Source organism: Chelmon rostratus, chromosome 16 (assembly GCF_017976325.1).
Source record: "Chelmon rostratus isolate fCheRos1 chromosome 16, fCheRos1.pri, whole genome shotgun sequence".
Classification (NCBI taxonomy): Eukaryota; Metazoa; Chordata; class Actinopteri; order Chaetodontiformes; family Chaetodontidae; genus Chelmon; species Chelmon rostratus.
In genome coordinates, this window is record NC_055673.1 from 9,446,584 (window position 1) to 9,472,744 (window position 26,161).

Here is a 26,161-nt window from a genome sequence, read left to right on the forward strand (position 1 = left end):
GATCTGTCATTTAGGACGATTTTACTAAACCTTTATCCATAATCATGAACAACAACATAACAATTACATAATTATGTTTAGAGGGTGTAATGTTTGCCATGTTCCACATCTTAATTTAGCATGTTAGCATGCTAACATTTGCTAATTATTGCTAAACCATGGATGTCAGATACACTTTTGTGTTATTCCAGTCAATAGTAGCACCAGCCATATCGAAACCCCAAAATAACCACATGAAAGCTGTTCTGGTTTTCCAAAAATATCTTTTTTTTTTATTTCACATGAAATTTTCACATTTAGCATAGTTATCAAACAGGTCTTTATATAATCTTCTATGTATATATATATATATACATATTATACACCTCTCTTACTTACACATGTACAAAATTAGGTAACAAGAATTCAGATAAAAAAAAGAGACTTCAATGGTAGTCATACACTGTTGTGCTTCGTTGATCAAGCCAGCCTGTCAGGTGAAGATGTGCTTGGCAACTCGGTTTGATGCCGTGTCTTGTCTTTAACGGGTGACTAGAACATGTCCAAATTATCCAAAACTGTGCTAATCGTTCTGAAAGTCTGAAAAGATGATTGCTTCGCTGTGTTTGGAAGCATATGCTTGTTTTTCCCAATGGAGCTTGCAAACATGAAGGAAAGCACCATGACGCACAGGGCTGGGGGCTCCTGTAGTAATAACGATCTGATATCAGCTCTTCATGTCAGACAGTTTAACCAATACAGGGGCAAGATGCAACAAGCAGAGAAGTCCAGCCTCTCTGCGATGCACACAGCATCTCAGTGTTTGCTTTTGGCAAGAAAAAAAAATCTGTCTCATCACGCTTTCATCCAGTCGCTCCCTCGCTTGCGCACATTTTCTTACTCTCACTTCAACTCACACATTTTCCCTTTCACGCCAGTACTAACTCTACCAGGAGAGCGAGAAAAAGCTCTCCCTGCTGCCAACGGTAAACATTTCTCTTCGTGAGCACATGGTATATACAGTAAAACTTCTCAGCTGCAAATGTTATAAATTATCTTCACAGAATGTACACGTAACAGTTCAATGTAGTGTTTTTTTCATGTTGTTGCTGTATGTCATCTGATGTGAGTGTGTGTGTGTGTGTGTGTGTGTGTTATACATGTGCAGTGTATGTCGGTGTGTCTGTACTGTGCAGTATTAGTGCTACAGTATATAAGCACATGGTCGAGTTTGCAAAGGAATGGTAGTCATGAGAACAGCCCCTGTGTCTGCCAATGCTACATTTAGAGAAAGTAATCACTTGGGACATCAATGCCACTCAATACCATTACAATAACAATACAACAAATAGTACACAATACTCAAGGGTGGAATAGTGTACAAGTTGGAGAGATGACTGATCTTTGGCTCAAAAGGTAAGAGATGACTTTTCCATTGAATGTGGGTATATCTGTGTAATTCACACAGAATTGGCGTCTTTGCTCTTGATTGTTCCTCGGCCACTTTAGGTTCCTCTTCAGCTTCTTCATATTTTCTTCTAGGGTTATCATCCAAAGAGGTTCGTGTTTTTTTTGTTGTTGTTTTGGAGAGACCCCTAAAAAAAATACAAATCAAAGAGAGCTGGGTCTTTCCAAGAAAAAAATACTGTCACCTTTTGAAAAATAAGACGGAGCACACGTTCTTTGTTGCAAATGCTCAGAGTCACTCAGCACGTGTAGTGCAGGCGAGTCCATCTGCGCTTTACATGCTTTGAAAGTCTCTCCCTGTGGCCAGCACTGGGCACTGAAAACTGTCTTTTTGAGTCAGTGGTTTCATCCCCACGGACTGTCTTCATTGTAGTCCCTGAAAAAATGTCTGCCAACAGCAGTCCTTTCATGTACTCTCAGTGCAACAATAGCAGTAATGAAAACGGGACTAGCAATGAGAGAATTGAGAGGGATGTAGCTGCCGCTGCAGAGTTTGTCCGTACACTCTTCTGGACGTCTGGCAGTCTCACAACTGGGTCATCTGCTTGAAGATGGGAGAGAAAGAAGAAACATTAGCACTGCATATTTACACCCCAACGTAATCCTAAACGTACGTGGATTGCTTTCAGGTCAGGGATAATTAGAAAGGACACAGGTTTGGTCAACATACCTGCAGGCAGTCTGTTGGACGGGTTGTGAACCCCACCCCCAGCTCCAACTCCAGCCCCACCTGTGCCTCCTTTAGCCACTCTGGCCTCTTGAGAGCCTGAAAGAAGACAAAAATGCCATCAATTACTCTGCACAGGCCTTGCAATAGTCTGACACAACTACCAGAGGTCATTGTGCTGCTCTCCTTGCAGCCAGCAGCGTGATTAACTCACCATCAGCAGCTACAACGTCCACCCTGAGCCTGAGGCACTCCTGTCCATGGTGGTGCAAAGGTTTGGCTGCAGGGAAGAGGGAAGAAGCACAGGCGTTAACATCCTAACTAATGCACTTATCCTCCACTGGCCCCTTAATTCACCTTCATGCATGCGCGCTCGCGCTCACACACACACACACACACACACACACACACACACACACACACACACACACACACACACACTTGGCAACAGACAGACAGGCAGACAGACACAGGGACAAAGCTTTAGGACGCCATCTGTGACCAGGCGAAGTGTGTCTTGTCCTGCCGTTTATCTAATTACAGCCATGGTCAGGGTGACAACACTGCCTGCTCTTTGTGGTTACATTCTAGCAGGGTGAGTGTTGCATAAACTTGGCAAACCGAGCCAACACCCCAGTTGATGTCCGTGTCGAGCTTCAAAGAGCTGGCCACAAAGCTCCAGCATATCACACTTAGTAGAAAAATACAGCAAAACTTAACCCTAGTTTCATTTCATTACAATGGTGATTTTCAGCCATGCCTGCAGAGGGGCGCCAGGGATAGCAAGATGACAGGTCGGTCGTCTTGACCGAAATACCTCGACAACTCTCACAGAGTGCCGTGAAATTTTAAAATAGGCATTAATGGCTCCCATATGATGAATAAAGTCTTTGATGAACCTCTGACTTTTCCTATAGCACAACATGAGGTTGACATTTGTGGTTTTGAGGGAAATGTCTGAACTATGGGATGGATTGCCGTGAAATTCAGTACATATATATGCGTCCCCCTCAAGATGAACTGTTATAATTGTCTTGATCAATGGCTTTTCGTCTAGTTATCATCAGGTCAAAATTGGAATTTGTGCTAATTAGGAAATGTTTGCATGTTAACTTTTACCTGTTAGCAAAGTCATAGTGAGAATGTTAGCATGCCATCATTAGCATTGAGCTCAAAGCACTGCTGTGTCTAAGTACAGCCTTGCAGAGCTGCTAGTGTGGCTGCAGAGTCTTAGTAAAAATACTGGCCTGTAATATGGACACTTACAGATATAATAGTAGCTTTCTCCTTGGCGGAACTCCTTTCCTAAAGTGAACGGAGTAAAACGCTGGAACTTCTCCGAGAACTTCTCTGGGGCGTGAGGAGCAAACGGATGGCCGCACTCCCAGCGCATCTGATCGTACGACTGGGGCTTGCAGGATTCGTAGTCCTCGCGCTCCACCATGTAGAGCACGTAACGCTCGGCATCCAGCAGCGGCACCTCACCCTGCGGGTAATGAGGGCAGACGATGTCCAGGTAGTCATTGAGTTTCACCTCCACGGCGTAGTCGTCCCATAGAAACCTGCGGGGAGGAGGCAGAGAAGGACAGTTATGCAAGTGGCAGGAGACTGATAACCGTGGTTATAGCATCGGAGCGGTAATAAATATAAGCCTCAAATCGTGTGATTATATATTGATCAGCCACATGCCCGTGCACAACAGGGAAATCAGTGGAAAGACTGCAAGGCCTGGGAATGAGAGATAGAGAGCGGGAGCGGACTGTTTGTGACTGAGGATACGCGTGCGTGTTGGAGCGGAATGAGGAGGGAAAACGCAATAAGGATGGGAGTGATCCGCAGAGGACATGCACATAAATATGGATGAACGTGAAGCAAGTGTAGCTGCTGCTGCTTGCTGCTGTGTTGCAAGTTAGCACTGAGTGCACATTGATCCCACGTCCCCGTGGAGTTGAATGATGTTTACAGAGAAACATTAGCAGTCAGTTAGGCCATCAAGACCGGAGATGAGTATTGACATCTGCAGGCCTACACACACACACACACAGATAGAGAGGCAGAATCCATGGTGACAAATTCACCTGAACAGGAGCAGAAACACACCTGACTTTCCTCAAGATGCGGGGATATAAATAAAGGTCACACATGTTTTAACCCATTCATTAGGGTCAGAGAGGCAGGCAGACATGCACAACATGAGACTGGTGACAGTCTGTAACTGTCTCCCACCACATTCCCTCTCATTACAAATACAGAGAGACAGTCAGACTGTCTGCCTCCCCTCCTCCCTGCATCCCTCCCTACACTCCTCCACCCGCTCCACCCTCTTTACGATGGTCTTCTTAGTAAACTGAACGTCCTCCCACTCCTCTTGGGCCCGGGTCACTTGCAGAAAACTTTTCAACCAGCTTCAAATGTCCCCGCAAACCCCATTCAGTTATTCCGGGGACTTTGGCTAAATAACAATTTAGCACACTCCGAGGCTGTTTAGATTGGCCTTATCTCAACTGTCCACGAAGCCTTCCCCCTCACAGATTTTCTTTCAGAGATATTACGAGTTTATCTGCAGGGAATTGTCACTGAAGGTATTTCAGCTTTGTCCCCTTCCCCCTGACTGAGTGACTGCTCCAGGGGCGGCTCACAGCTAATGCTCTCTTCGCAGCCAAAGCCATCTATCACCGGCCCGGAGCGGTGGCTGGCCGCTAGCAGCACACACAAACTCACACACACTTCCCAGTAATTCCCATCTATCAACAACCTAAAGCAGTGGCTACCTACTGTTTGCACCCACCGAACCCACACACACACACACACACCTCCTCCTCCCCGGTTACTGAGCTCCCAAGCGATGCCTATCAGTTTACCGTCTCCTACTGTTCTGGATCACCATGGGTTCCCTGAGAATGGCTGAAATTTGACAGACTTAAATATTTTCACAACACACGAGGAGAATGTGTGTCTAATATAGGGTTTTGTTGCTTTTGCAATGAATACACGGACGGTTCATGAGGCTTTCAACAACCCAAGAAAAGCGGGCAGCCAGCCTGCATGTGAGTAAAGTTACAGACTGCTCCTTAATCAGATCAACAGATCTTAAAGAGTTATGAGTCCTCAAAAGCCTACAGGGTGCTAACCGGATACATTCAGTGTGGAAAAAACCTCACCGCTGAAGGCTTTTCGCTCCCCCAGTAGATTTTTCTTTGAGAGTCATTTTCTCACAAAACCCCCTAAATGTAACAAGTAGCATTTGGGGGGGGGGGTTGTGTTTGTGTGACAAGGTCCATATGTGTGACTAACGATCAAAGTGCACAGGCACAGGCCCCCGTCGCTCGTTAGCTGGTGTTGTTGTTTGTGGCAGGGGTCTCCCTGGTACCCCCTGGTAAAAGGACAGACGCTGTGGCTCCAAACACCGGACCCTGACTCTTGCCCCCCCCCACCTTTACCTCTCTCCGCTTGACTGAATTCCCTCAATGCTGATGACAAGATTAGCTGGCAACACCATTACAACAGCAACGCAGGGCCACTGGAAAACAAGCACCGTTTTAGTATACTGATGAAACTTCCATCTAACTGTGCTGATAATATTGTGCTCCGGCCAACTTTCGGCAGGGGGGAGAGCAATAATTATCATTTTGCCATGGTCCAGACAGCTTAGTGCTTATCTGCAGTTTGCCTGCCACGCTCTGTTTACCAGATTGGCGCTAAAGTGTTTTTTCCCCCTGCCACTTTCAATTCCAGTCGAATCGATAACACTATTGAACAAACACTGTTGTCTGCTTTTGCCTGACAGAGTTATCACCCCCCTGCAAACACTGAACACACACACAAACAGACTCCCCACACCCAATCCCTTCTTCACTCGGAGCCCCGATTACAAACTGGTTGTGGTATGTTCCCAATGTGTTCATCAAAAGGGGGTCGAAGGGGGGTGCAATTAAAGAACAAAAAGGGGTATTAAAGTTGCCCCGGAGGGGGGTAATTATGCCCTTCTGCTCCCCACTTCCCAGCCCCTTTAGCTGAGAGTTTGGGGGGAGACAGAGGGCATGAATAGGCGTGGGCAGGGGGGGGTCAAAGGGCTTGAGTTGGAAATGGCTTTTGAAGTCTCTCTCAGTTAGAGTATCTATGCGAGAGCTACAGTTGCTTCATCAATGCCACTGTTTCATACAGTGTCTCTATTCACAGTGTGACCGCGCTGATGGAATACCTCACTTAGCAGAGAGAACAGCGGCTGAGTGCGCACCCGGGGAGGCTGGCTAGCCCCTTTTATTAATGGCAAATAGTTTTAATTATCCTGCTGCCTTTTGTTCCCCTCTAACGCCTCGGCATTGAAACGTTCCACATCATCAGCTTAATTAACTGATTGGAGTAATGCACTTCAAAGAGAGTTTAGGCCTCCGTGTGAAAAGGTTTCGCTAACAAAGTCAAATCACGCCACCTCCACTTTAGCAGACAAAATCCTCTTTCTTTCCGCCTCCCCTGGTGTGTGTCCCTTGTTATTTTCCTCTTCGGAGACTGTTTCCCTCTCTGTCAATAGGCTGTCTTGATTTATTCCCATTGTTTATCCCAGAATTCTCTCCTTTAATGAGAGTGACGCTCGGAGCTGCAGCAGAAGCAACAGCATGGACGACTTGTTGTAGCCTTAACTTGAGGATGATTTGTGGCAGATAAGCAGCGAGGACTGCGTGTCTGTCTCGGCCCGAGACATTTAAATGTGTTATTGTTTGTGTCTGAGTGTGTTTGTGTTTGCGACTGTGGAGCTCTTAGGAATCTGGGAGTGTGTTTCACTCCTGATAAGGTGGATAATAAATGGCGATAATGAACACCGATGATACCAGCGAGGGAATGTCAAGTGGGCAAATGTGCGTATGCAGGCGCACAATCTGGTGAAAAACAGACAGTTCCCAGCTACTCTTCCTCCTCTCCCAAGAAGGAATTCTTGATTTATTGGAGCCTCTTCAGGAGCTGGAGTCTAATCTCTCTTCTTTAATCTCTCTGGCCAGCGTTTTGCTTTCTTCTCCACCTCTACCCCCTCCTTTCATCCATCCATCACCCTCTCATCTCTGCACTCTATCGCCCTGTGGAATGCCGGACCTCTGAGGCGAAGGGGCCGCAATGTGGATCAAAGGTCGGACAATCGCCAAGTCAGCACTGGAGAATTTTATACAGGAACAGTCAGCCAGAGGGGGGCTTGTGCATTTTAAATTCCGTATACCTGTGCTATGATGAGAATCGCTCTCTCTAAAGATCGATTCAGAGCCATCTGAAGGCCCACGAAGGCCACGGCAGGACAAACTACATATTTATGACCGCGCCACCTTAAAACAGGAGCTCTGGTCTACTTAACCTGTGCTGTCCCTTAGCGGCCCCCCGCGCAGTCACCCTAACCACATAAACATGATCGTTTTCCTCCCGGGTTTTACATCCACCATTAATGCGACCCAAAAGGTGACCAGCCTACGTCACAGATGAGTGAACCGGAATGCGGGGACCACCTAATCGGCTCTTCCAAGCCTGGATTATTGGGTGGAGCAGAGGCTGAGCTCTGGTCCATTCATCAGCACCAGACCCTGCTTAATACAGGGGCTTAGAGTGGACAGCGAGGCCCAGAGCAGGGGCTGAGGGCAGAGTGAGGGGTGAGACAGGCAGGGTGGAGATCCCCCCCCCACCTCTATTGTTATCACACATAGAAGGGGTATTACTCCTTTCGACAGCATTTTGGAGTTCAAAAAGAGACAAACTGACTATGCGTGTGTGTCCGTGGTTGCAGAGGGGAAACTGAGAACAGAATAATGAAAGACACTGGACACAAGGGGGCTTTTTCTTTCAAGATATATCTGTGAAAGCTACGTGACTCCGTGAGGGAGGTGGCACATCAGAGAGCGGTGAAGCCTCTCCGAGGTGCATCATGAGCTTAGTTAAGCTGGACTTTTTTGTTTCATCCATCCAACTATTCATCCATCAGTGTCAGCCGTCCCCTCCCACTCTCTGTCCGTCTTTCATCACTCAATAAGCAAACCAGATCCTCATGTCAACTCTGTCCCTCCCCCCACACCCGGACTTGCTGAACCAATCACAACCTGTGGTATTCCAAATATGCAACTTTTTGACCCACTGTTTGCAGAGCCATGCACAATAAGGCGTGGGTAAGCCAGGGTCGTCACTGAAACAAATATGGTTCGACTCTTTTTCCCTCTGCCCCCTTTTAACTTAATATTCCAGCCTTCCACCTCCACTGCACCGTGTGACTTTTTGTCATCCATCTCAATCAGCTTTCTCCCGTCTGTCATTCAACCTTTGTCTGTCCGGATCATTGGTCATTCTGCCGGCGTTCTTGGCTGAACTAGTCGAGCTCCTTTTTGCCACCCAGCAAAGCGACAAAGCTTTAAGTCCAGCAGAGAAATAATTGGCTGATTCCACTGCACTAAGGAGGCTTAGATGAATACATATGCTCTTTCCAACTGTCTCACGCCGTCCCCTGAGCCATTTGTATCTTATAAGGGCCAGAACGGAAAGGTCAACACTGACATAACATTTCTCAGGAGGCAAATACCTGTACAAGAAAATCGATTTTGCTGGATTGATTTCCGCAAGGTAAAACTTTCATGCACAGTGTCTTTTTTTTCCTGAGCTTGTGGCTTAATGAATTCCATGGGGAATTTACAATATGTGAGTACAGGCCACGGCTATGAAATTGATTTTTTTAAAGTAATAGAAGCAGGTAGTTGCTTGCTTACAGACACCTAGTTTTAATGATGGTAATAATACAACTGGCCTCTAGGGGGAGGCAGTAATTGCTGTGGGGGCATGTTTACACACTCAACCCAGACATCCAACAAACAAGAGTAAAAAGGCAAGAGAAAAACAAAAGTTACACAATGACTATTATTTACACAACAAAACAAACACAATGGTTAATTTTCAGAGATAATATCTGACTCTTGCTGCGTAATTCTTCCTCATCCAAACACATATACGCTGTTGATGCACTGAATGTCACCACGACTTGACAAACAAGTCTGGAGGACACACAAGCTCAGTATCTCTCCATCGCACATGTCGTGAGACGATGCGGGCTCCACTTATTATCATATCATAATCATAAATCTGAGTACAAACAGAGTTTTTCTTCCTCTGTGGTTTGTGTGCGCAGCGCAGAGAGGAGCATCGGGGTGGGAAGGAGCCGGGGACGTCTGCTGGGAAGATAAGGAAGAGGCACGAGGATGGGCAGCGGGGGAGGAGGAACACTGGTGGGGTTGACCAGGGTGACGCTGATCAGAGGAGAATCCCAATAGAGACAGTCAGATCTGACAGCAGGGTAGGCGGGGAGGCGGATCCCAAATCATCCTCAAGTTGAGTGCAACCCTCATAAAAACAATCACTATTAATCACCGCTAATCTACTTATTCTCAGAGTTTAAACGCATCTACTCCTCACATGGGCCTGGGAAATTCAATCAACCCCCCGAGTCCAGACTTTTACAGTCTTGCGTGTGTTGGTGTGTGAGAACTGTATTGTTTATTGTGCAGACAGGATACGCTGTTTTCCCGGGAAAAGACGTAGCCAGGAAGTGCAGCACTTCATAGGGAAATGCACAGCAGACAGCGTGCAGACTTTGGTAACGCTGACAGGGCGCCTGCGGGAAGTTAAAACCTTTGGCCTGATTCTCTATCGAGTCAATAAAACAAGCCCTCCTGCCTCTGACACTGCAACAACAAGTGGGAATATTGAACAGGAAGAAAATCAGCTTTTGGAATACAAAAAAAAACCCCTCTTGTCAATGTGGTCACTGAGGTAAAGTCTTCTTACAGAAGATTACAGACTGTAAAGATAGGCGTCAACACACTTGAATGATCATTGAGCCTATGAGAGGCGATTACCACCCGTTTGACAATCTCCCAGAGTATTGTCCCCCAGATTGAATTCACCAGACAGATTACAAGGCCAGATTAAAGGGGGATGGGGACAGACGATTCGAGATGGCAACAGACTTAGGAATTTACTGACGAGAAGGCCGACCAGCGGGAGGGAGGGTTTGGAACGAAGGCTGGATTAGGATGAGAAGTGGGAAACCTGGATGTTTTTCGAGGAAAGTGGCTTCGGTTCAGATTACTTGGAAATCGCAGAAATCCCTTATCTATTGTGTCCACCTAATCACGCCCGCCGACGTGACGACCCAGTCTTATCGTTCATCTCTCAAAATGCAAACAGATGCGCTAACCTACTTCTGTCTTCATTTAAATCCTGTTCTGTCATGGACTGAGTTCCCAGACTGGCTCTACCACTTCCACCGCAAGACACTCAGGGGGGACAGAAGCACACATGGACAGATGGGTGAAAAGGACCAGGAAGAAGTGGAAAAAAAAAACAGGTTTGCTGGAGAGACTAGAGTGGCTTTTCATAGGGAGGTAGAAGAAGGAAGCTTTAAGGGAGGGAGCTGAAGGGGGAAAAAAGCGTGAAGGAAAGGGCAAAGTGCCTTGTGACGGATCGCCATGGGTGCCAAGAATGATAAAAAAAATTCCACACCTCTTAGCGTGCTTCCCTCCTCCCCCCTTCTACGAGAGCCAGAGTTGGAGTTGAGGAAATAATAGACTGAAAAGGGACAGCTTGTAAAGTTGAGATAAAAGCTGGTGGAGGAGCGAAGGGGACCGAAAAGACAGGAGGGCCGAAGAATGAGAGTTTCCCAGAGGCAGAGCCACGGCCGTGTGAAGAGGGGCTGGCCTGAGTGGCAGCCAGTATTCAGGGACCACCGCCGTGACAGAATGACTGACAGATTGATAGAGGCTGTGCCACTTCATCACATACTGAACTCTGACCCCCAATCGGTCACACCAGTTACTATTCTTTCTCTGTGGCTCACCGTGAAGACCATGCCCCAATTTGTATGGGAAGCATCACAAAACACTGATATCGACTGGATAAACACCAGAGAAAAACCCTTCATGTGGGTGAAACATACCTTAAATAACACCCTCATTTGAGCCAACACGGCTCAAAAAGCAGATTCAATTAAATGAATTAAATGGCGGCGCCAAGCTCGAACAATCTGGAAGCGGATTTCTTTGCGGTTTTACCGAAATCAAAGCGCTCATTAGAAAGACGTAGCAAAACAAAGACTTCAGAGTTAGAGCAGATTATCTCAAAAATGTGTCATAACAGAAAGGTGATGATGATGATGTTAAAATAAACATCAACCAGATGTGTGTGCGAAAGCGCCATGAAACAGTTAACAGACTCCCAGAACTGGAGACCACAGAACCAAGTTGAAGAGGGAACCTGGCCAAGAAGAGGGGGAGGGAGGTGCAGGAGAGAGGGGGAGACAGGTACAAAGCAGAGGAGGAGGAGGAGGAGGAGGGGGTGGTGGAGGTGGTGGTCTACTCATGCTCTGTCAGCAGGGAAAAAAAGAGAGAAGGGAGGAAGAAGCAGTGAACGAGCAGATTGTTGCCTCACGTTGGAGTTGTAGAGTCCAGCGGGCTCCTGGGACGATGTTAACATCAATCACAAGCATGTGACACGTGTGTGTGTGTGTGTGTGTGTGTGTGTGTGTGTGTGTGTGTGTGTGTATGACTGGGTTAATGTGTACAAGAGCACGTGAGTCACTCGAATCCGGTGATGTCGTAGAAGCGAGCGCGTGCACACACATACAAAGGCTTGTGCACAGACACTCCCTTCACAAAAGACACGTACACACACTGGCATGCCGGGACCCAAGCTGACTGGGCGCACTGGTGAGCCTCTTTTCTGGGAACCAACCAGTGATTAAGCTGGTCAGATACAAAGGTTACAAACATACGGAGAAGTGGTCCGGAGGTGGTGAAACGCACACTGTCAGGAATAGATGTCATTGTGCTGAAATCAAATGGTTGTTGAGCTACAGGCAGATACGACTGTGGAAGTGAGCAGGGCCCAAGGCGTGCTCACACACATGCACACATTAGTGGTGAGCGGGGCAACTGTGCATGTATATGCATGAGTGTGTGTGTGTGTTGCTAAATCCCTCAGCAAACATACAGAGGAAAAAGGAAATGAGCCTGCATCACACGGACCGAAGCGATCAATCTGAGATCAATCTGATTAACGGTAGCTTTCTGACCAACAGGATGGAACAATAAACTGAGACCACGAGGGGAGGAAAAACACATCTCACGAGGGAAAAGATGGACGTCAACACACTGTATCGAGTGACGGGTCAAAGGGGAGAGCAGATTGCCGGGAATGATGAAAAGCACCAAATGAAAACATCTCGGAAACTCTGTGCTTTTTCTGCGAATGCAGGATTAAGAGTAGCCAACGGGAGAGATTTAGCACAGTCATCCTGGAAAAAATAGCAAGTGCAAACGGATGGATTACCAGTATATGTACAGGAGTGATCACTGCTGTTCCACAGCGGGGGACACAACAATATGTCGATCTGGGACTTTGACTTCATTCTGACTTTCAGTGAAAGGCTCTGTCACTATAATTACGGCCTTTCTGAGAACAGTAAACACTGTAGCTGCGACCACAGGGGACATCAGGATGGAAGCAGCGGTTGAATGCAAGCTCGCGGGAGAACATCTGAATATCTGAATGTTTGCTACAGAGATAAAACTTGTGTTTGCACAGCAGAGAGAGTTTATCCCAGCACTGATTGATTGAGATGGCGTCGGTTGGTGTGATTGAGCGACCGTCTGCCAGGAGTCTCTGTTTGTGCTTGCCCGCCTGGAGTGTGTGAGTGGGCGTCTTTATGTGTGGGTGCATGCACAAGTTCCTTTTGTGGTGTGCAGACTTAACCCTCCTCGTACCCCGAGCCACTTCGCCCCAGCCATCATCAACCATAATTCTAATTGACCCCCACTTACTCCGAATGGCCCCTAACCCCGACAATTTCAGCTCAAATTTCTCCCTCCCTGAGCAATCCATCTGTCTCCCACAGCGTGACCTACCGGGCAGGCCTCGAGTTACCTCCTCTGTCTCTGTCATACACCATTATTACTCGTCTTACCGCCTGAAATATGAACACCCCTATGTCTCCCTGACAGCCACCTAAAGCCTGTGTGATATCTCTTGATTTAGGAGATACAGCAGCCTCCCAGTCCACACAGAGGTGAGGACTCTGTCAGATTGCAACAGATATTTCAACACGTTAGGCTGTGAGTCAGACCTGTAAAACCGACACAAAAAATATAACCTGTGTCAAGGGAAATTTAAAGTCCTCCCCTATAGGATTTCAGTTCATGATTGAAGACACAAAATAACAGAGGGGGCACAAATTCACAGACTTTTTGCAGTGAAATTAAACACAGCACTGCACTGATTAGTTACTGATGGACGCCTACAAATAAATTAACTTAGATAACTGCGGACAAGAGAGAAACAGTCCAATAAGGAGATGCATTTTCAGCAGTATTTATAGATCATACCTGGTTATGTTCTTCAATATAACCTCATCCTTGCTTTTCTCTGTGCATTAAAGAGCAGTTTCACGAGCTCACACGCAAGTCACCAAGAGACATGGATGACACAACCCGATGTAACACAGGTACGCAGATTGCTAAACGGATTAAATCTGAACAGGTTAGACAAAGTATTGCAGGTAAACAGCAGCATAATAACAGGTTCGAGCTCGGAAAGGCAGGGAGGGGGAGGCAGAGAGACTCCCAAATGTCTCGCATTATCATGACAACAGCAGCGAGTCGCTTCCATCACAAATTCATCACAACAAGCTCGCTGAATATGCATGAGATGCCACTATTCAAATGCGTCAGGGTATGGGTGTTAATGATCTGAGCTGCACTGATAATTAGGTTAAAAGTTCGTATATATTTACGATGCCAAACAATTGTGTTTCCTTGCAGTAAGACTGAAAGGGGGGTTCAGGAGCACCTGAATTAACATCGGAAAACACAGATTCAAAGTGATACTTACTTTGGGTTCGTGCTGTTCCAGTAGACGCTGTGTCGCTCCGCTGAAGCAAACCAGGCGCAGACGCTCACAACGAAGCCCACAATCCAAACCAAATCCATGGTGGAGAGGAGTGGAGGCGCAGAGACCAAACACAACTCAGGTAGGTTGTGCAAAAAAAAAACAAAACAAACAAAAAAAAGTTTACCGAAAAGAGCTCGTCCGCGCACCTGGAGACGTACAAAAACACTTCACGCTCGCAGCAGCTCTACAAGAAAAAAAGCAAGCAGAATCTAAGGAATTTAAAAAAAAAGCCGCAGAGAGACCAGGTCAACTCGACAAATCCGTAGTGAATGAAAGCCTTAGCTGCGTGGTGGCTGCTTTTTGTGAAACGCCCACAGCGGCGAGTCCCGCCTTCTGTCCGAGGGGAGACCAATCAGAGGGCTGTCCGAGAGACGCGAGCTTCGCAGCTTTCTCTGTATGTATGTTTACTTGTTGTACACATAATTACAACTCCAGCATGTACAGTATGTCTGGAAAAGCCACCCTGAAAAATATTTTTCTGGAATTTCTGTGTCAGAATTTTCCCTTTTTTTGCAATATCATATCCACAGTCACTGGTCGAATGTGTGTTAACAGTAACCTCGTCGTGCTACATTTTTTAAAATTCAAAATAGTCACTTTTTGCAGATTTTATAGTGTACTTACAATTATATAGTACTATACTTTACAAACCTTCTACTGTAGCACCAAAGAGAAGCAGAACTTACTCTGAATACACCTACAGCTTTAATTGAAGTCATTGCCTCCATTGTTTTGCAGGTAGGTTATAAACGGATAAAAGTGTTGTAAAAGAGGAAATCAATCATTTACACATATTGGCTTACATGCAAAATAAACATTTCCATCGCAAAACACCGCCAAATACAGCCTGACAAATTAGCATGGAGTTAATTAAACAGCTGTCTGACACACCGTACATGAAACCTGAACACTGCAAGCTGCAGAACATTATTTTATTTGCTGAAAGGCTATTGCATTATGTTGTGCATGTGTTCCAGTTAGTTTATCTTATGTTGGATGTGTTCAAACTGTAAAGTTTTTCTCCTGAGCCTTATCTATCATTGCAGTGCACCACCCTTGCTTGAGCACTGTTAGGCAACATTTAGTGTGTTTGCACAGTGATTTCTTGAACTGAAGCTGGTATTTTTATCTTGCAGGTTTTCTATGCCTCTTTTGTATGAGGACAGACATTAGGGGCGTCTGTGTTAATCTCACATTTATTCTAAGGGTGTTCATTTGTAAAATTAAAATCCACCTTAACTTTGAGTATGATGCGTTTCCAAGCCTTTGAAATTATGCATAAAACATAAAGACAACCCTAGACAGTCAAATATTATTCTACCATCAACTGGAAGCACCTCCGTGCTGTCAGATACATTGCAAATCCCGATTCTCATTTTCTGTTCCATTGACATGGATAATCTGGACCGCGAGCTGCTTGTTCAGCCTGGTGAGCCAGACAGCCAGAGGGGGTTTTCGAGCCTGCTTCTGCTTGACATGGCACTTTATTTGCTGTGCCTGCTTAGCAGAATAACAGCTTTCAAAGGTATCGCAGCACACAACAAAAACTGAAAGTAAGAAAAAAAAAAGAAGGGAAGCCTAGCCCGGATAATAAATTCAAACAGCCAATTGCACAGAGTTTGGAGGATTGACTCCATTTCAGATAAGATTCAGGGATGTGATCTGATAAACTCTACAGGGATTTGGTCCATGTGTAAGAAAGCGGTGAAGGAATGCAGAGAGCGCGGGATACACTCCTGATGAAACCAGAATGTAACACTTAATCTGAAAGGTATCCTATTCCAGCGAAACAGTACATGAGGCTCTTCGCAGCCCTGAGCTGAAACCTTTAAGATTTTATGTTTTTTGCTTAAATTAATCTCACCTTGATTGGCTTGGACACAGAATGTTGCAGGCGTCAGACTAAGCCTGACAGTTTCACAAGATAATCAAGCTGTCAGGTAGTTTATCTGACAGCTTAATTGTCACAATGCGACATCCCACTCTGGTGTTCCAAGCAGATTAAAGCAACTTCTAATATCTATTTGCAGCTCCTGTTAAACTGACTCTGCACTGTGCCGTTCTTATCATTGAGTAATCACTTCTCTGAGACACCCACACTATTTCATCAAGTGTTTTGCATAAAGCCTTTATTTTAATTATTTACTTTATGCAGCAAAAAGATCCAGACTTAAGAGGAGTCCTCTGTATTTTGCAGACAATATATTCTATGTTCAGCACATCTGAGCATTCACCGTTCATGCAATCTGCATTTAAAAATTCAGTCCAAACTGACACACCATTTCAGATCTCACAGTGAAAACGCAGAAAGGCACATATACACGGTAATTGTGCGCCATTCAGTGTCAAGCAGGTCGTCCGAAATAATGTGTTTTGTATTCATGAAGAGCGCTCATCCCGGTGGATCAATTTTTTAGTCCAATTGTTTTTTCTGGCTCGGTGGGAAGATAAGAGGGTGAGAGAGACTGCCAACATAATTGTCATTTGCATTGCAATCGAAAATTGTTGTGGAAAAAGCTTTCACCACGCCGCAGACATTTATGTCAAAACTCTATCAGGAGCCAAATGAGTAGACCTCTAATTTCATACCATCCTGAAATACTGAATGAGTAAAGAGAAAGATGAAGTGGAACAAAGCTGCAGCTCAGCCCTGATATGTGTGTGTGTGTATATATATTTCTTTCAGCAAACAGACAGACACACAAACGCATGCATGGATCTCTGCAGGCTTGCACGTCCACACAGACACAGACATGGGCGCACATACACACATAAACACAACCCTATTCACCTCAAATCCTGACAGAATTTGCACTGAGCCTGTTCTGCGGCATGAAAATAAGATATAGGAAAATGATAGGGAAAACCGTTTCATGTAGGCATGGGAACTTGACTGTCCGTAATTTGGTCTTTTCAACCATTTCAACCCAAGTAATTAGATGATGTCATAGAGTTGCACTTTCTGTGATCCGGAAAACATAAATCAAAACATGGAGGACATTTTCCTCTAAAATATATGAAAATTATATAAAAACAAATCTATCTCTGCATAACAGGAAGCTACCTGCCATGTTGCTATAACCTGCTGAAGGATCTGAACTTTGTTTAAGATGTTCAGACCAGGTCTAATCTGCTGTGTGTGCTCCTCCAGAGCAGCTCGATGACCTGAGCAGCTTTTAACAGCTATGCACTGAGCTGCCTTCCCTGTCTTCAGCATGGCCAAGAATGAATGTTTGGCCCCTTTGCTGTGAATACGAATGAGAGGTTTAATGACAGACTGACATCATGTTCCCATCCCCAAACAACACCCCACCGTCTATTTACACAAGTGAACTGTGCTTGTGAACTGTGGGGCAGCCCAGCAGTGCTCAGTCCAGTGTGCATCTCTTTTCATTGGCCTTTCATTGGTTTGTGTCCTCCATTGCAGCCCAGTGGCTAGAACAAAATTTTGGCATTGTACCCCTCTGCAAGCCACAGATACTTTAATGTGCACGTTTCATACGCATCATATCAACTTCAACACGAGCCATCACAGTGACGAAGTTCAGATCACTGGTTCGTATGTATGAGCTGAGTTTCTCATCAGTAGGAGGAGGGGATGGTGGTGGTGTGACAGTTAGGCAAGACGGCAGCATTGCAGCAGACATCCGACAGAAAAAAATGAATATTTTTAACAATTTTCCCGTCGTGTTTGTGGCAACAAAATTGGGTATTTTAAGCCAAAATGTGATCTTTTCCTGACCCTAATCAAGTGGTTTTTGTACCTAAACCTAACCAGGCGATAAGCACTGTCGAAACATAAAAATGCAAATTGCAGTGCAAACATAAAGACACGTCTGTGCTTTGCAGAAACGTACAATGCCAACAGTTATTCTGGCCGACACCTATTCTGCATTGTCAGTTAGTGCAGCTCCTCTGCAGGAACTGGGCTTGAACCTGTGAGCTCTTTCTTTGCAAACAATGGAGGCGCAGTGTTTCCTGTAATTAGCATTGCACAGGTTTACCTCCTCTTATGAAATAGACTCTGTAAAGATCGCAAAACCATCCATCTCTCAGTAGTTTGCCCATAGAGAACATGTTTGTTCATGGTCTTGTTTTTGCTTGCTCTCGCACAACTGTTGATTTTCCTCTACTCTCCTGGGGCAAAAGCAAAGTTAATGATTAGGTGAAGCAATTTTAAAGCAAAACAAAGGTAATCAGTAAGTAACCCTAGCGTTGCAGCAAAGAGATGAAGTGGTGAGCACCGGTTCTTAATTAGCTGTGGTTAATTATCGAAGGTAAACAACGGTACCCAATGATCAGTGGGTCGGCTGAGAGATTGGAGGTCAGGTAAGACTATGGAGACGGCATCTCAGTGAGTGGCCTTGCTGATAGCCGGGCAGTCGCTGCATGTGCTTAGACATTCAGGGAAGCACACACACTCAGACGCACCCACACACACAGACACACAAATATGTACGCCTGCATATCCACCATACAAGCCAAACTGAGAGACAAAGAGCAGCTGAGAAGGAGGCGGATGAGGAGGAGGAGGAATGAGGAGAAATGCAAACACAATGTTAGATAACAAGAGCGTAAGACCAAGAATGAAAGCAAAAGTGAGGAGGCGTGCGAGATGAGAGTGAAGAGCTTAAAAAAGATGTATTTAAGAGGGATAATATGCAAAGTGAAAAGATGCAGGAGAAATAGAGCAAAAGAAGGATATACCATAAGGCAACAATAAGCACATTTTCACAGATAAATGATGCAGGGAAGCCTTTGGGCCAGCAATTAGCAAACATGTTACCTTCACTAACCTGTAATTATGGCTCCATCCCTTTGGCAAATTGAAATTTAAAGGTGAGACGCATCATTTCCCCTAGACTGTCAAAATCGAGTAAGTGTTGTCTGAGATATTGCAGGTGACTCACAGACAAACAAATGAACAATGCAGTGCCCTCTCTTGGGAAATGCAGAGTCATTTTGGAAAGGACTGGAGGGAGTCCACCTCATCCATCCCTCGCAGCTTCCAACAGTGCAAACAAAAATTCTACATGCATGACCGAAAGCTACAGGAAGTGTAATAACAAGGGGGAGATGTGAAGGAGGAAGGTTTAAAATAAAGGTGAAGAGAAACTTAACATGTAAACATAAATATACTTGAGGGGAAAGCGAGTGCAGAGGAGAGGCGGAAGGAGGGAGGGACGCCAAATGAATAAGAGGGGGCCGGTGAGAGAGTGAGAAAGATGGAAATAGACAGGAAACAAACAAGGAGGACGGAGGGAGAGAGGAGAGGCACAAGATGTAATAAGATGTTCAGATGAGGAACAGCATACAAACACAAAGATAGGGAAGCAGGATACGAGTGAGGCTGGAAAGATGGAACAAAATAATAAAAAGGAAGTGAGGAGAAGTATGATTTAGACAAGGAGAATTAGATTATTACTGTATTTACTGGAGGAGATTTGGAGCAGAGGGAAGACGGTCTAGGAAAAATACCTGAGACATCAGCAAGAAAGGGTGTGAAAGATGCACAAAAGGTATACTTTTCAAGCAAGATTTTTAAGGAGACAGCGAGAAAGGCACTGAAATAAACATTTGGAGCTGGGAGGGAGATTGAGCAAGTGTGAGTTATGGTAGAGAGGCTTTGAGAGACGCACACAAGAGTTTTAATCTACAAAACAAAAGGCAAAAAGAAATGTAGGCACAGGAAAAATTTGGAGCTAAGTGGTTTGAGGAGGGGGGCTGCATCAGAGTGGGCAGGTGGAGGAGAGTGAGAAAAACAGAAACTGAATAGTGGAATGCAAAAGTACTTTTTTAGAGAGATACAGACATTCGGAGGGAGAGAGAGAAAAAGAGGGAGAGATTGACACTCAAATGTAAATAGGGAGAGGAGGGTAGACTGGATGAAAAAGCCGCGCACTGGTGGATTCCTCAAAAGCCCCTTCAATATGTATGAGGGCACTTCCATAGACTTCAGCAGCCACAAACAAGCGACAGAACAGAAAGGAGAGGAGAGCAGCATCGCAGGTTGTGCTGAAAAGAAAGAGCTCCTCTCTCTGTCAGCAGACTTTACAGTGTGTCCAGGGAGTCCAGAGAAAGGGGACCACCCAGAGGCTCTGTTTACCATCCCCTGCTTTTCCCTGACACAACAACACAACAGCCTGGCAGCGTATCGGAGGCTCAGTGTGAACAACCTGCGCACTAAATTACAACCAAGCACAATTCCATCATTACAACACATACAGGACTGGAGCGAAAGAGGAAACCAGAATCACGTTGCTTGGTAAACAACCCAGCGCCACACTCCGCATCTGCAGTGGGGTTTTAAACAGAAAGCTCTAACAATCTCACAGGCCCCAGCTGAGCACCTTTCTCCAGAGGAAATAGGTAGAAGGGAAGCTGAATAGTAATGACAAGGTTTGCAGTGGCGTGTTTCTTGTGGAAGAAGCTGAAGGCTAGCTGCACCTGATCCCCGAGAACGGTCAGCATAACCGGATTTGAGAGAGAGCAGCATGTGCTCAAGCTGTCAGTCCCGAAGATGCCGAAGCCATCCACGTTTCGCTCATTACGCCCTGAAATATGCTGAAATGAAAGTGACATGCTCTGCCTTCCCCCCATAGAGCAGCGACCTGTCCAAAGTGCCCGGACCTTCCCAGCACTGAGAGGCCTGGGGGAACCTTGAGGGAGAGAGGAGACATCGACGGTTGGCGTGCCCAGAATAGTGCCATCCTGACTGTCACGCTGACAGCAACAGCAAGTGACACCATTGCTAACAAGAGGTTATACCTTACATGCACGTTGGCGCAACAGCCGCAGTGGCACTGCCGCGACTCGTGCCGACAGATGGGAAGTAGTATTGATGGAGCTTTCCAACTCTGAAGTAGCCTTTTTGCAACACGTTTTGCAGATAGCGTGAAGGCGACAAAAAAACATGCATTGATGGAGCGTTATATAATTGAAGATGGTTCGGGGCTCTGCAGCTGAAACACAGCAATAGATGGTGTGAAAAAGATGCAGTGCAGAGGTCCTGATGTATACGCACTGAGCGACAGTGTGGTAAATAGATGGCTTGGGGCTTCTCAGCTGAGACGAGATAGTGTGAAAAGAAAAAAAAAAGCTGCTGCTCCAAAGTGTGGAGGAGCACAGAGATAGCGGTAAATCCAGCTGACACGAGTGTGCGCCTGTGTGCATGCTGGGGATGTGTTTACATAAGTCTGCTCATGAATGAGCAAAGAGGACGCTCATGTGGTCTGATGGCTCTAAAAGTTGGAAATGTCCTTCTCTGTGCAAGCGGCCCATGCAAAAAAATCTGCTTGATAGCAATTACCCCACCCTCCATTCAGACAGGCACACGCTACCACTCTGCCTGATTACTCGAAGAAACAAGTGAAAGACTTTTACAGCCTCTGACCTTGCTTCCTTTTTTCCATATGAACAGCCTTCCTTCTGCCACGGCACACTCCGCAAGTCAAACCTCTCTCCCTCTTAAGAAAATACAGAATAAGGAGTGAGGAAATGAATTTTATTGCCCCATTTTCCCACCCTCTGCTTATTGACAAAGGCACCGAGCTCGCCTTCTGCGACTTCTGCTCTGTTATTACTTAAAGAGAGGAAGGCAAAATGAATTTTACAGCCTTTGGTCGTATCTGTCTCCTCAGACAGCCCCCTGCCTCCCGTCTGAAGTGGCACACTCCGCCACTCTCTCTCCTTCTCATTACTTAACACAAAGATTGGAAATGAATTTTACTGCCCATGCCCTTTCTTCTCTCCCCAGCACCGTCCTATAGTCACTCATCCACATTGCTCTTATTGTCTCTCTCCTTTGCAGCCTTAAAGAAGGAGAAAATCAATTTTACAGCACCCTCTCCCCCGTAAAGTGGCACACTTCAGATTTTTCATGTTTCTTCGCTGTCTACTTCTTAAAAAAAAAAAGAAAAAAAAGAGGGGCCAAAATCAATTTTTGGCCTCTGTTTCCATTTTACAGCCCCGGGCCTTCTCCAAAGCAGCGGCACACTTCATCCCTCTGCTTCTGCGGCGCTGCCCTCTCTGAGAGCCTCACAATGCATTAGCATACAGGTGGTGTCTTTTGTCTCCTCTGAGGCACACTTCTGCTCTGTGTATTGCCCATGTGTCCACTTTGAACACAAGCCAGTGGAGGTATTGTGAAAGGGCCGAGGGTATTAAAAGGTCACTTAAGATAACTGGCCCTTCTGTTGCCACGCCTCCTCCGACACCTCCCATAGATAAGGTGAAGTCATTAGTCTGGAGCTGGCCTTTCCCTGCAGCCTGCATTTCTGTGTGGGCCCATTCAGCATTATGGGGAGTGTGCAGTTACTGAGTTTATCTGGCTCTTTGATCTTGTTAATACAACGATAAATGTTTAGAATGTGAGCACTCTCGTTTGACCTTCCACAGATTTTGTTTTACACAGAAACATTATTATGGCTATGAGTATTATCTGCATTTGCTCCACTCGTAGATGTTGCATTTTCTACCAGGCAGGTCACAAAGAGCACTGGCTTCAAAACACTTCTTTTGATTTCTCTCTTCCCTCAAGACGTGCACTGTAACCGCAACCTCTTTTACATGACTACACACATATCTGCTGCCCAGATGCTACCCAGCCCCCCCTGCCCGCCCTCCCTGCCTCCACCACACCTCCCTCCTCCAGCTGCCTTGCTCCACTTGTGGCTGCTGCTCCAGCACCCTATTCATTAACAGCTTCTTAATGCTCCCAGATGGGATGACTGTAATTTATGGTGGCCTCCGTGTGTTTACGTTTGTGTGTATGGGCGTGTGTGTGTGCAAGTACGTGTGTTTATCCATAAAATCTATGCATAGCAAGCAGATTTGTTTATACGTGTAAGTGATTAGAAGCAATAGAAAAAGCGTTATCTTTATTAGACTGCACCAACGATTATTTGGATCCATTTTCCACACAACATTTGCGCTCGCTCAGGAGTAAACTGTGAGCATATGCAAATATGTTTGTGCTGATTTCCCTCTTCGTCCTTTGTTTGACTCGAGCAGGAGCACGCATGGCTGGAGGGCAGCATGAGGACAGCTATTAAGGCAGATATTTCAGGTTTTTGCTTTGCTCATTCAACAAGGGGTTTGCCTCCAAAGCTGACCTCAGCTGGAGTAATGCTGTTTTTCCATTCCGTTTTCCCCTCCACTGTGTACCACTTTGCACTCGGTGCCGCTGAATTAAGATGTCATGAGCTTGTGTGGGAAGTCCCCACGTCCACGCAAACATTAACATGTGCGCACAGTGTGTGCGCATGCATGCGTGTGTGTTTACGTGTAATTGTTTGGATGCTCACATGCACGTAACTGACTGATGTTCCATGCCCAAACCTCAGCTTATGGATGCTGGCACGCTCAACTCCCTCAGATTGCGGAGTATCGATTCCCAGCTTCTCTCCTGGAGGGTGAGGAAGGGTGGAGGTGGTGGTGGTGATGGTGGTGGTGGGTGTGGGTTACAGAGGTTACAGCAGATTTGCTGGCTGCCTGCTTTGCCAAGGAAAGCCTGTTTCCTAGAAATGGAGAGACAAACACACACAATGCTCGTACAAACAAACACACGGACGGTTCTCCTTGCCTAAACACAGCGCGCGCATACTGTAAAAGCCCACCCGCATTTGGTTACAGTGTAATGTACACATACACATCCACAGACACACATAAACATAAGCATGTGCACTGCACACACTCAGAGTGATACGCAGACACGACAAACTGCTGTGTTAAGAGGGAACTTTCCCCTGTTTGACTCTTTGACCATGTTGCATTTCCTGCACGTCTCCCTCCTGCCAATCCAACAGGACTCCACACACGGTAAAAATAACCCCTTTCGAGGGCCAGTCAGCACTCGCCGGGGCCCGCTCTGAAAACACAGGGTGCCCACATTGCCTGTTAGCAGCACCATTTCTATTTGCGGAGATGTGCGCGTTGGGTAACAGTCAGGCTCCAGTGGTGGGAACGTTGGCCTCAGAATGCGGCAAAGCATTGTGGGAAGGGATCTTTGGGGGGTTGCGGGGTCTAAGTGTTGCACCTTTGAGCACTTATACCTAATTACTCCGTTTGTGCTCGACATTGCTAATGGTTCGCAGACGTGACGCACATGTGGAGACGCAGCGAAGAGGCTGAGATGATGGAGTGGTACATGGAGACGCACTGCACACCAATATCCTGCCCGCTCATGGTGCTGAGCAAGAAAAACAGATGGAAATGGGCACCAGCACACTCCAGCAGACGTGTAAATATACGTATAAACACACAGATGTGCATACAGGTTCAGGGACATGAACACAAAGGCACAAAGGCTGGAAGCAAAACAAACACAGACGGCAGGATTTTTGGTAGCGTCCACACTCTCTTTAGCACGCATGGATAGGCTGTCACATTCAAACACACACTCAAATACACACACAGGCACACACATGCACACGGGCCAAGTATGTCCTCATCGCCAGCATGCGTAGATAAGTATATGTGTGTGTGAGTGTGTCCTCTCTGAATCAACCACAGTGCACAGCTGGCAAGGAGAGACAGCCCCGAGTGTGTCAGTGTGGTCAGGTCAGGGGCCCGTCTCTCTCCACTTTCTCCACCGTCCAAGCTCTCTCTGCCTCTTGTCCTCCCTTGTTTTCAACATTGCCTTCCTCTCTCTTGGTCACATTTTGGCATGTTCATCCGTCTGTCTGCCTGGTTTGTCCAGACGCTGGCCCTTCCCAGGTTTCTCCCTATGCAAATATACAAACACACGCAGATGGAAATTTAGGAGAAAAAGACGAGGGAATGACTTCTTAGAAGTGCGGAGACACATATACACACGTATAGAAATGTAGAAATACGTAGTTTTTGGACGAACCTACACACAAAAAGTAAGATATTTCCATTGAGTCTACATTTGCGAGTTGTCCAGTAGCAGCCAGCTCCGTTCACACGCTCTCAGACTTCACCAAACCACCCTCTGCTGGACATTTCTCTCGTGTGAGTGCTGACCACATTACAAATGCTAAAACAAAACACTCACTGAATGATACCAAACACAAAAGCCCACGAAACACTGAAAACCAACTCATCTAAATACAGTCATGGGTCAGGACAAAATGGCTTGGTTTATCTTTAACAACAAAGGCACAGTGGGTGTCGCTAGGAGACTAAACACAAATTGATTCGGCTGGAAAATCAGTGGGGAGCCCATGTTCGGTCTTATTGGAAAACAGGTCAGTGTGCTTTTAGATGAACAATAGCCCAAAGAAATTTCTGCACAAATTCTGTGGAAGAGGCATCAATTAATAGCCTTTTTCCAAGAAGCTCTTGTTGTTTTTGCACAGAGGATCCCCTAGGCCTCCCTAGATGTGATTTATTCTTTAAAGCCCTTTAAAACTTTATTGACATGACAGAGAATATACTAATCTGATTAAAAGTACCCAGCGCTGCCGGGGGGAGGGAGTCAGCGAAAGAAAAAAAGATGGAAATGAGTGCTCCAAAAACCAGTTCAGTTCATCTGTCGATTTTGATTTGGTGAGAGTGTTGGGTGCGACTGTAGCCAACAGTGACTTGCAGTGGGACTGGACCAGGACACAAGCAACTGACATGACCTTTGTGCACAGTATGGATGTGATGCATTGGTATGTGTTGAGTGGAAAATGAGTTTTGGTCCCCTGCCAAGAATAATCTCTTATTTTCTGTGACGGTTTAGAAATTCAACCGGCTAAACAGTTTGCGGCAAAAGGGATATTTGAAACTGAAAAGGATATTTATTGATATAATCAGGGGCTGATAATAAATCACGTGCCTCTATGTAATGCAGACAAATTGTGTGTGCTCACGGGCATGTGTATGAACATGTGTGCACATCTCGTGTGATTAAAAGTTGCTTTGTCTGCATGCATGCACGCTTGATGGGCGTGTTTAACGGCCTGCAGCACCTTTGCAGCCAGAACAAACACACCTGAGCACATTCAGCTTGGTGATAACAATCTTTCATCATGGCCTATTCACTATTCACTCTTAAGAGCAGACAAATGTGTGATGAAGAGATCGCTGGATCAAATAGAATTAGCCTGGACATTCGGCTCAAAGCTGCATGAAAGCCAC

General features: G+C 45.9%; 1 protein-coding gene across 2 annotated transcripts; it reads right to left on the bottom strand.

Annotated features, from left to right (window-relative positions):
* Positions 1–250: 250 nt before the first annotated feature.
* efna1a (ephrin-A1a) lies at positions 251–14,325 on the bottom strand. Of its 2 annotated transcripts, none has more exons than XM_041955309.1 (5): positions 14,015–14,325; positions 3,380–3,675; positions 2,328–2,393; positions 2,117–2,212; positions 251–1,987 (listed from the first exon to the last, which is right to left on the bottom strand). In XM_041955309.1, the coding sequence occupies exons 1-5, from the start codon at positions 14,110–14,112 to the stop codon at positions 1,863–1,865; spliced, it is 681 nt and encodes a 226-aa protein (XP_041811243.1). In that variant the 5' UTR covers positions 14,113–14,325; the 3' UTR covers positions 251–1,862. The 2 variants fall into 2 exon arrangements, with proteins under 2 accessions (XP_041811243.1, XP_041811242.1); XM_041955308.1 differs by having other exon boundaries at positions 251–1,990.
* Between the last annotated feature and the right edge of the window lie 11,836 nt (positions 14,326–26,161).

Bases quoted from the DNA above. Each gene is read 5' to 3' on its own strand.
- efna1a (XM_041955308.1), bottom strand. From the start codon at position 14,112: ATGGATTTGGTTTGGATTGTGGGCTTCGTTGTGAGCGTCTGCGCCTGG. The intron at 3,676-14,014 runs GTAAGTATCACT...TCCTCCCCGCAG, and splicing joins TGGAACAGCACGAACCCAAA to GTTTCTATGGGACGACTACG. The intron at 2,213-2,327 runs GTGAGTTAATCA...GTCTTCTTTCAG, and splicing joins GGACGTTGTAGCTGCTGATG to GCTCTCAAGAGGCCAGAGTG.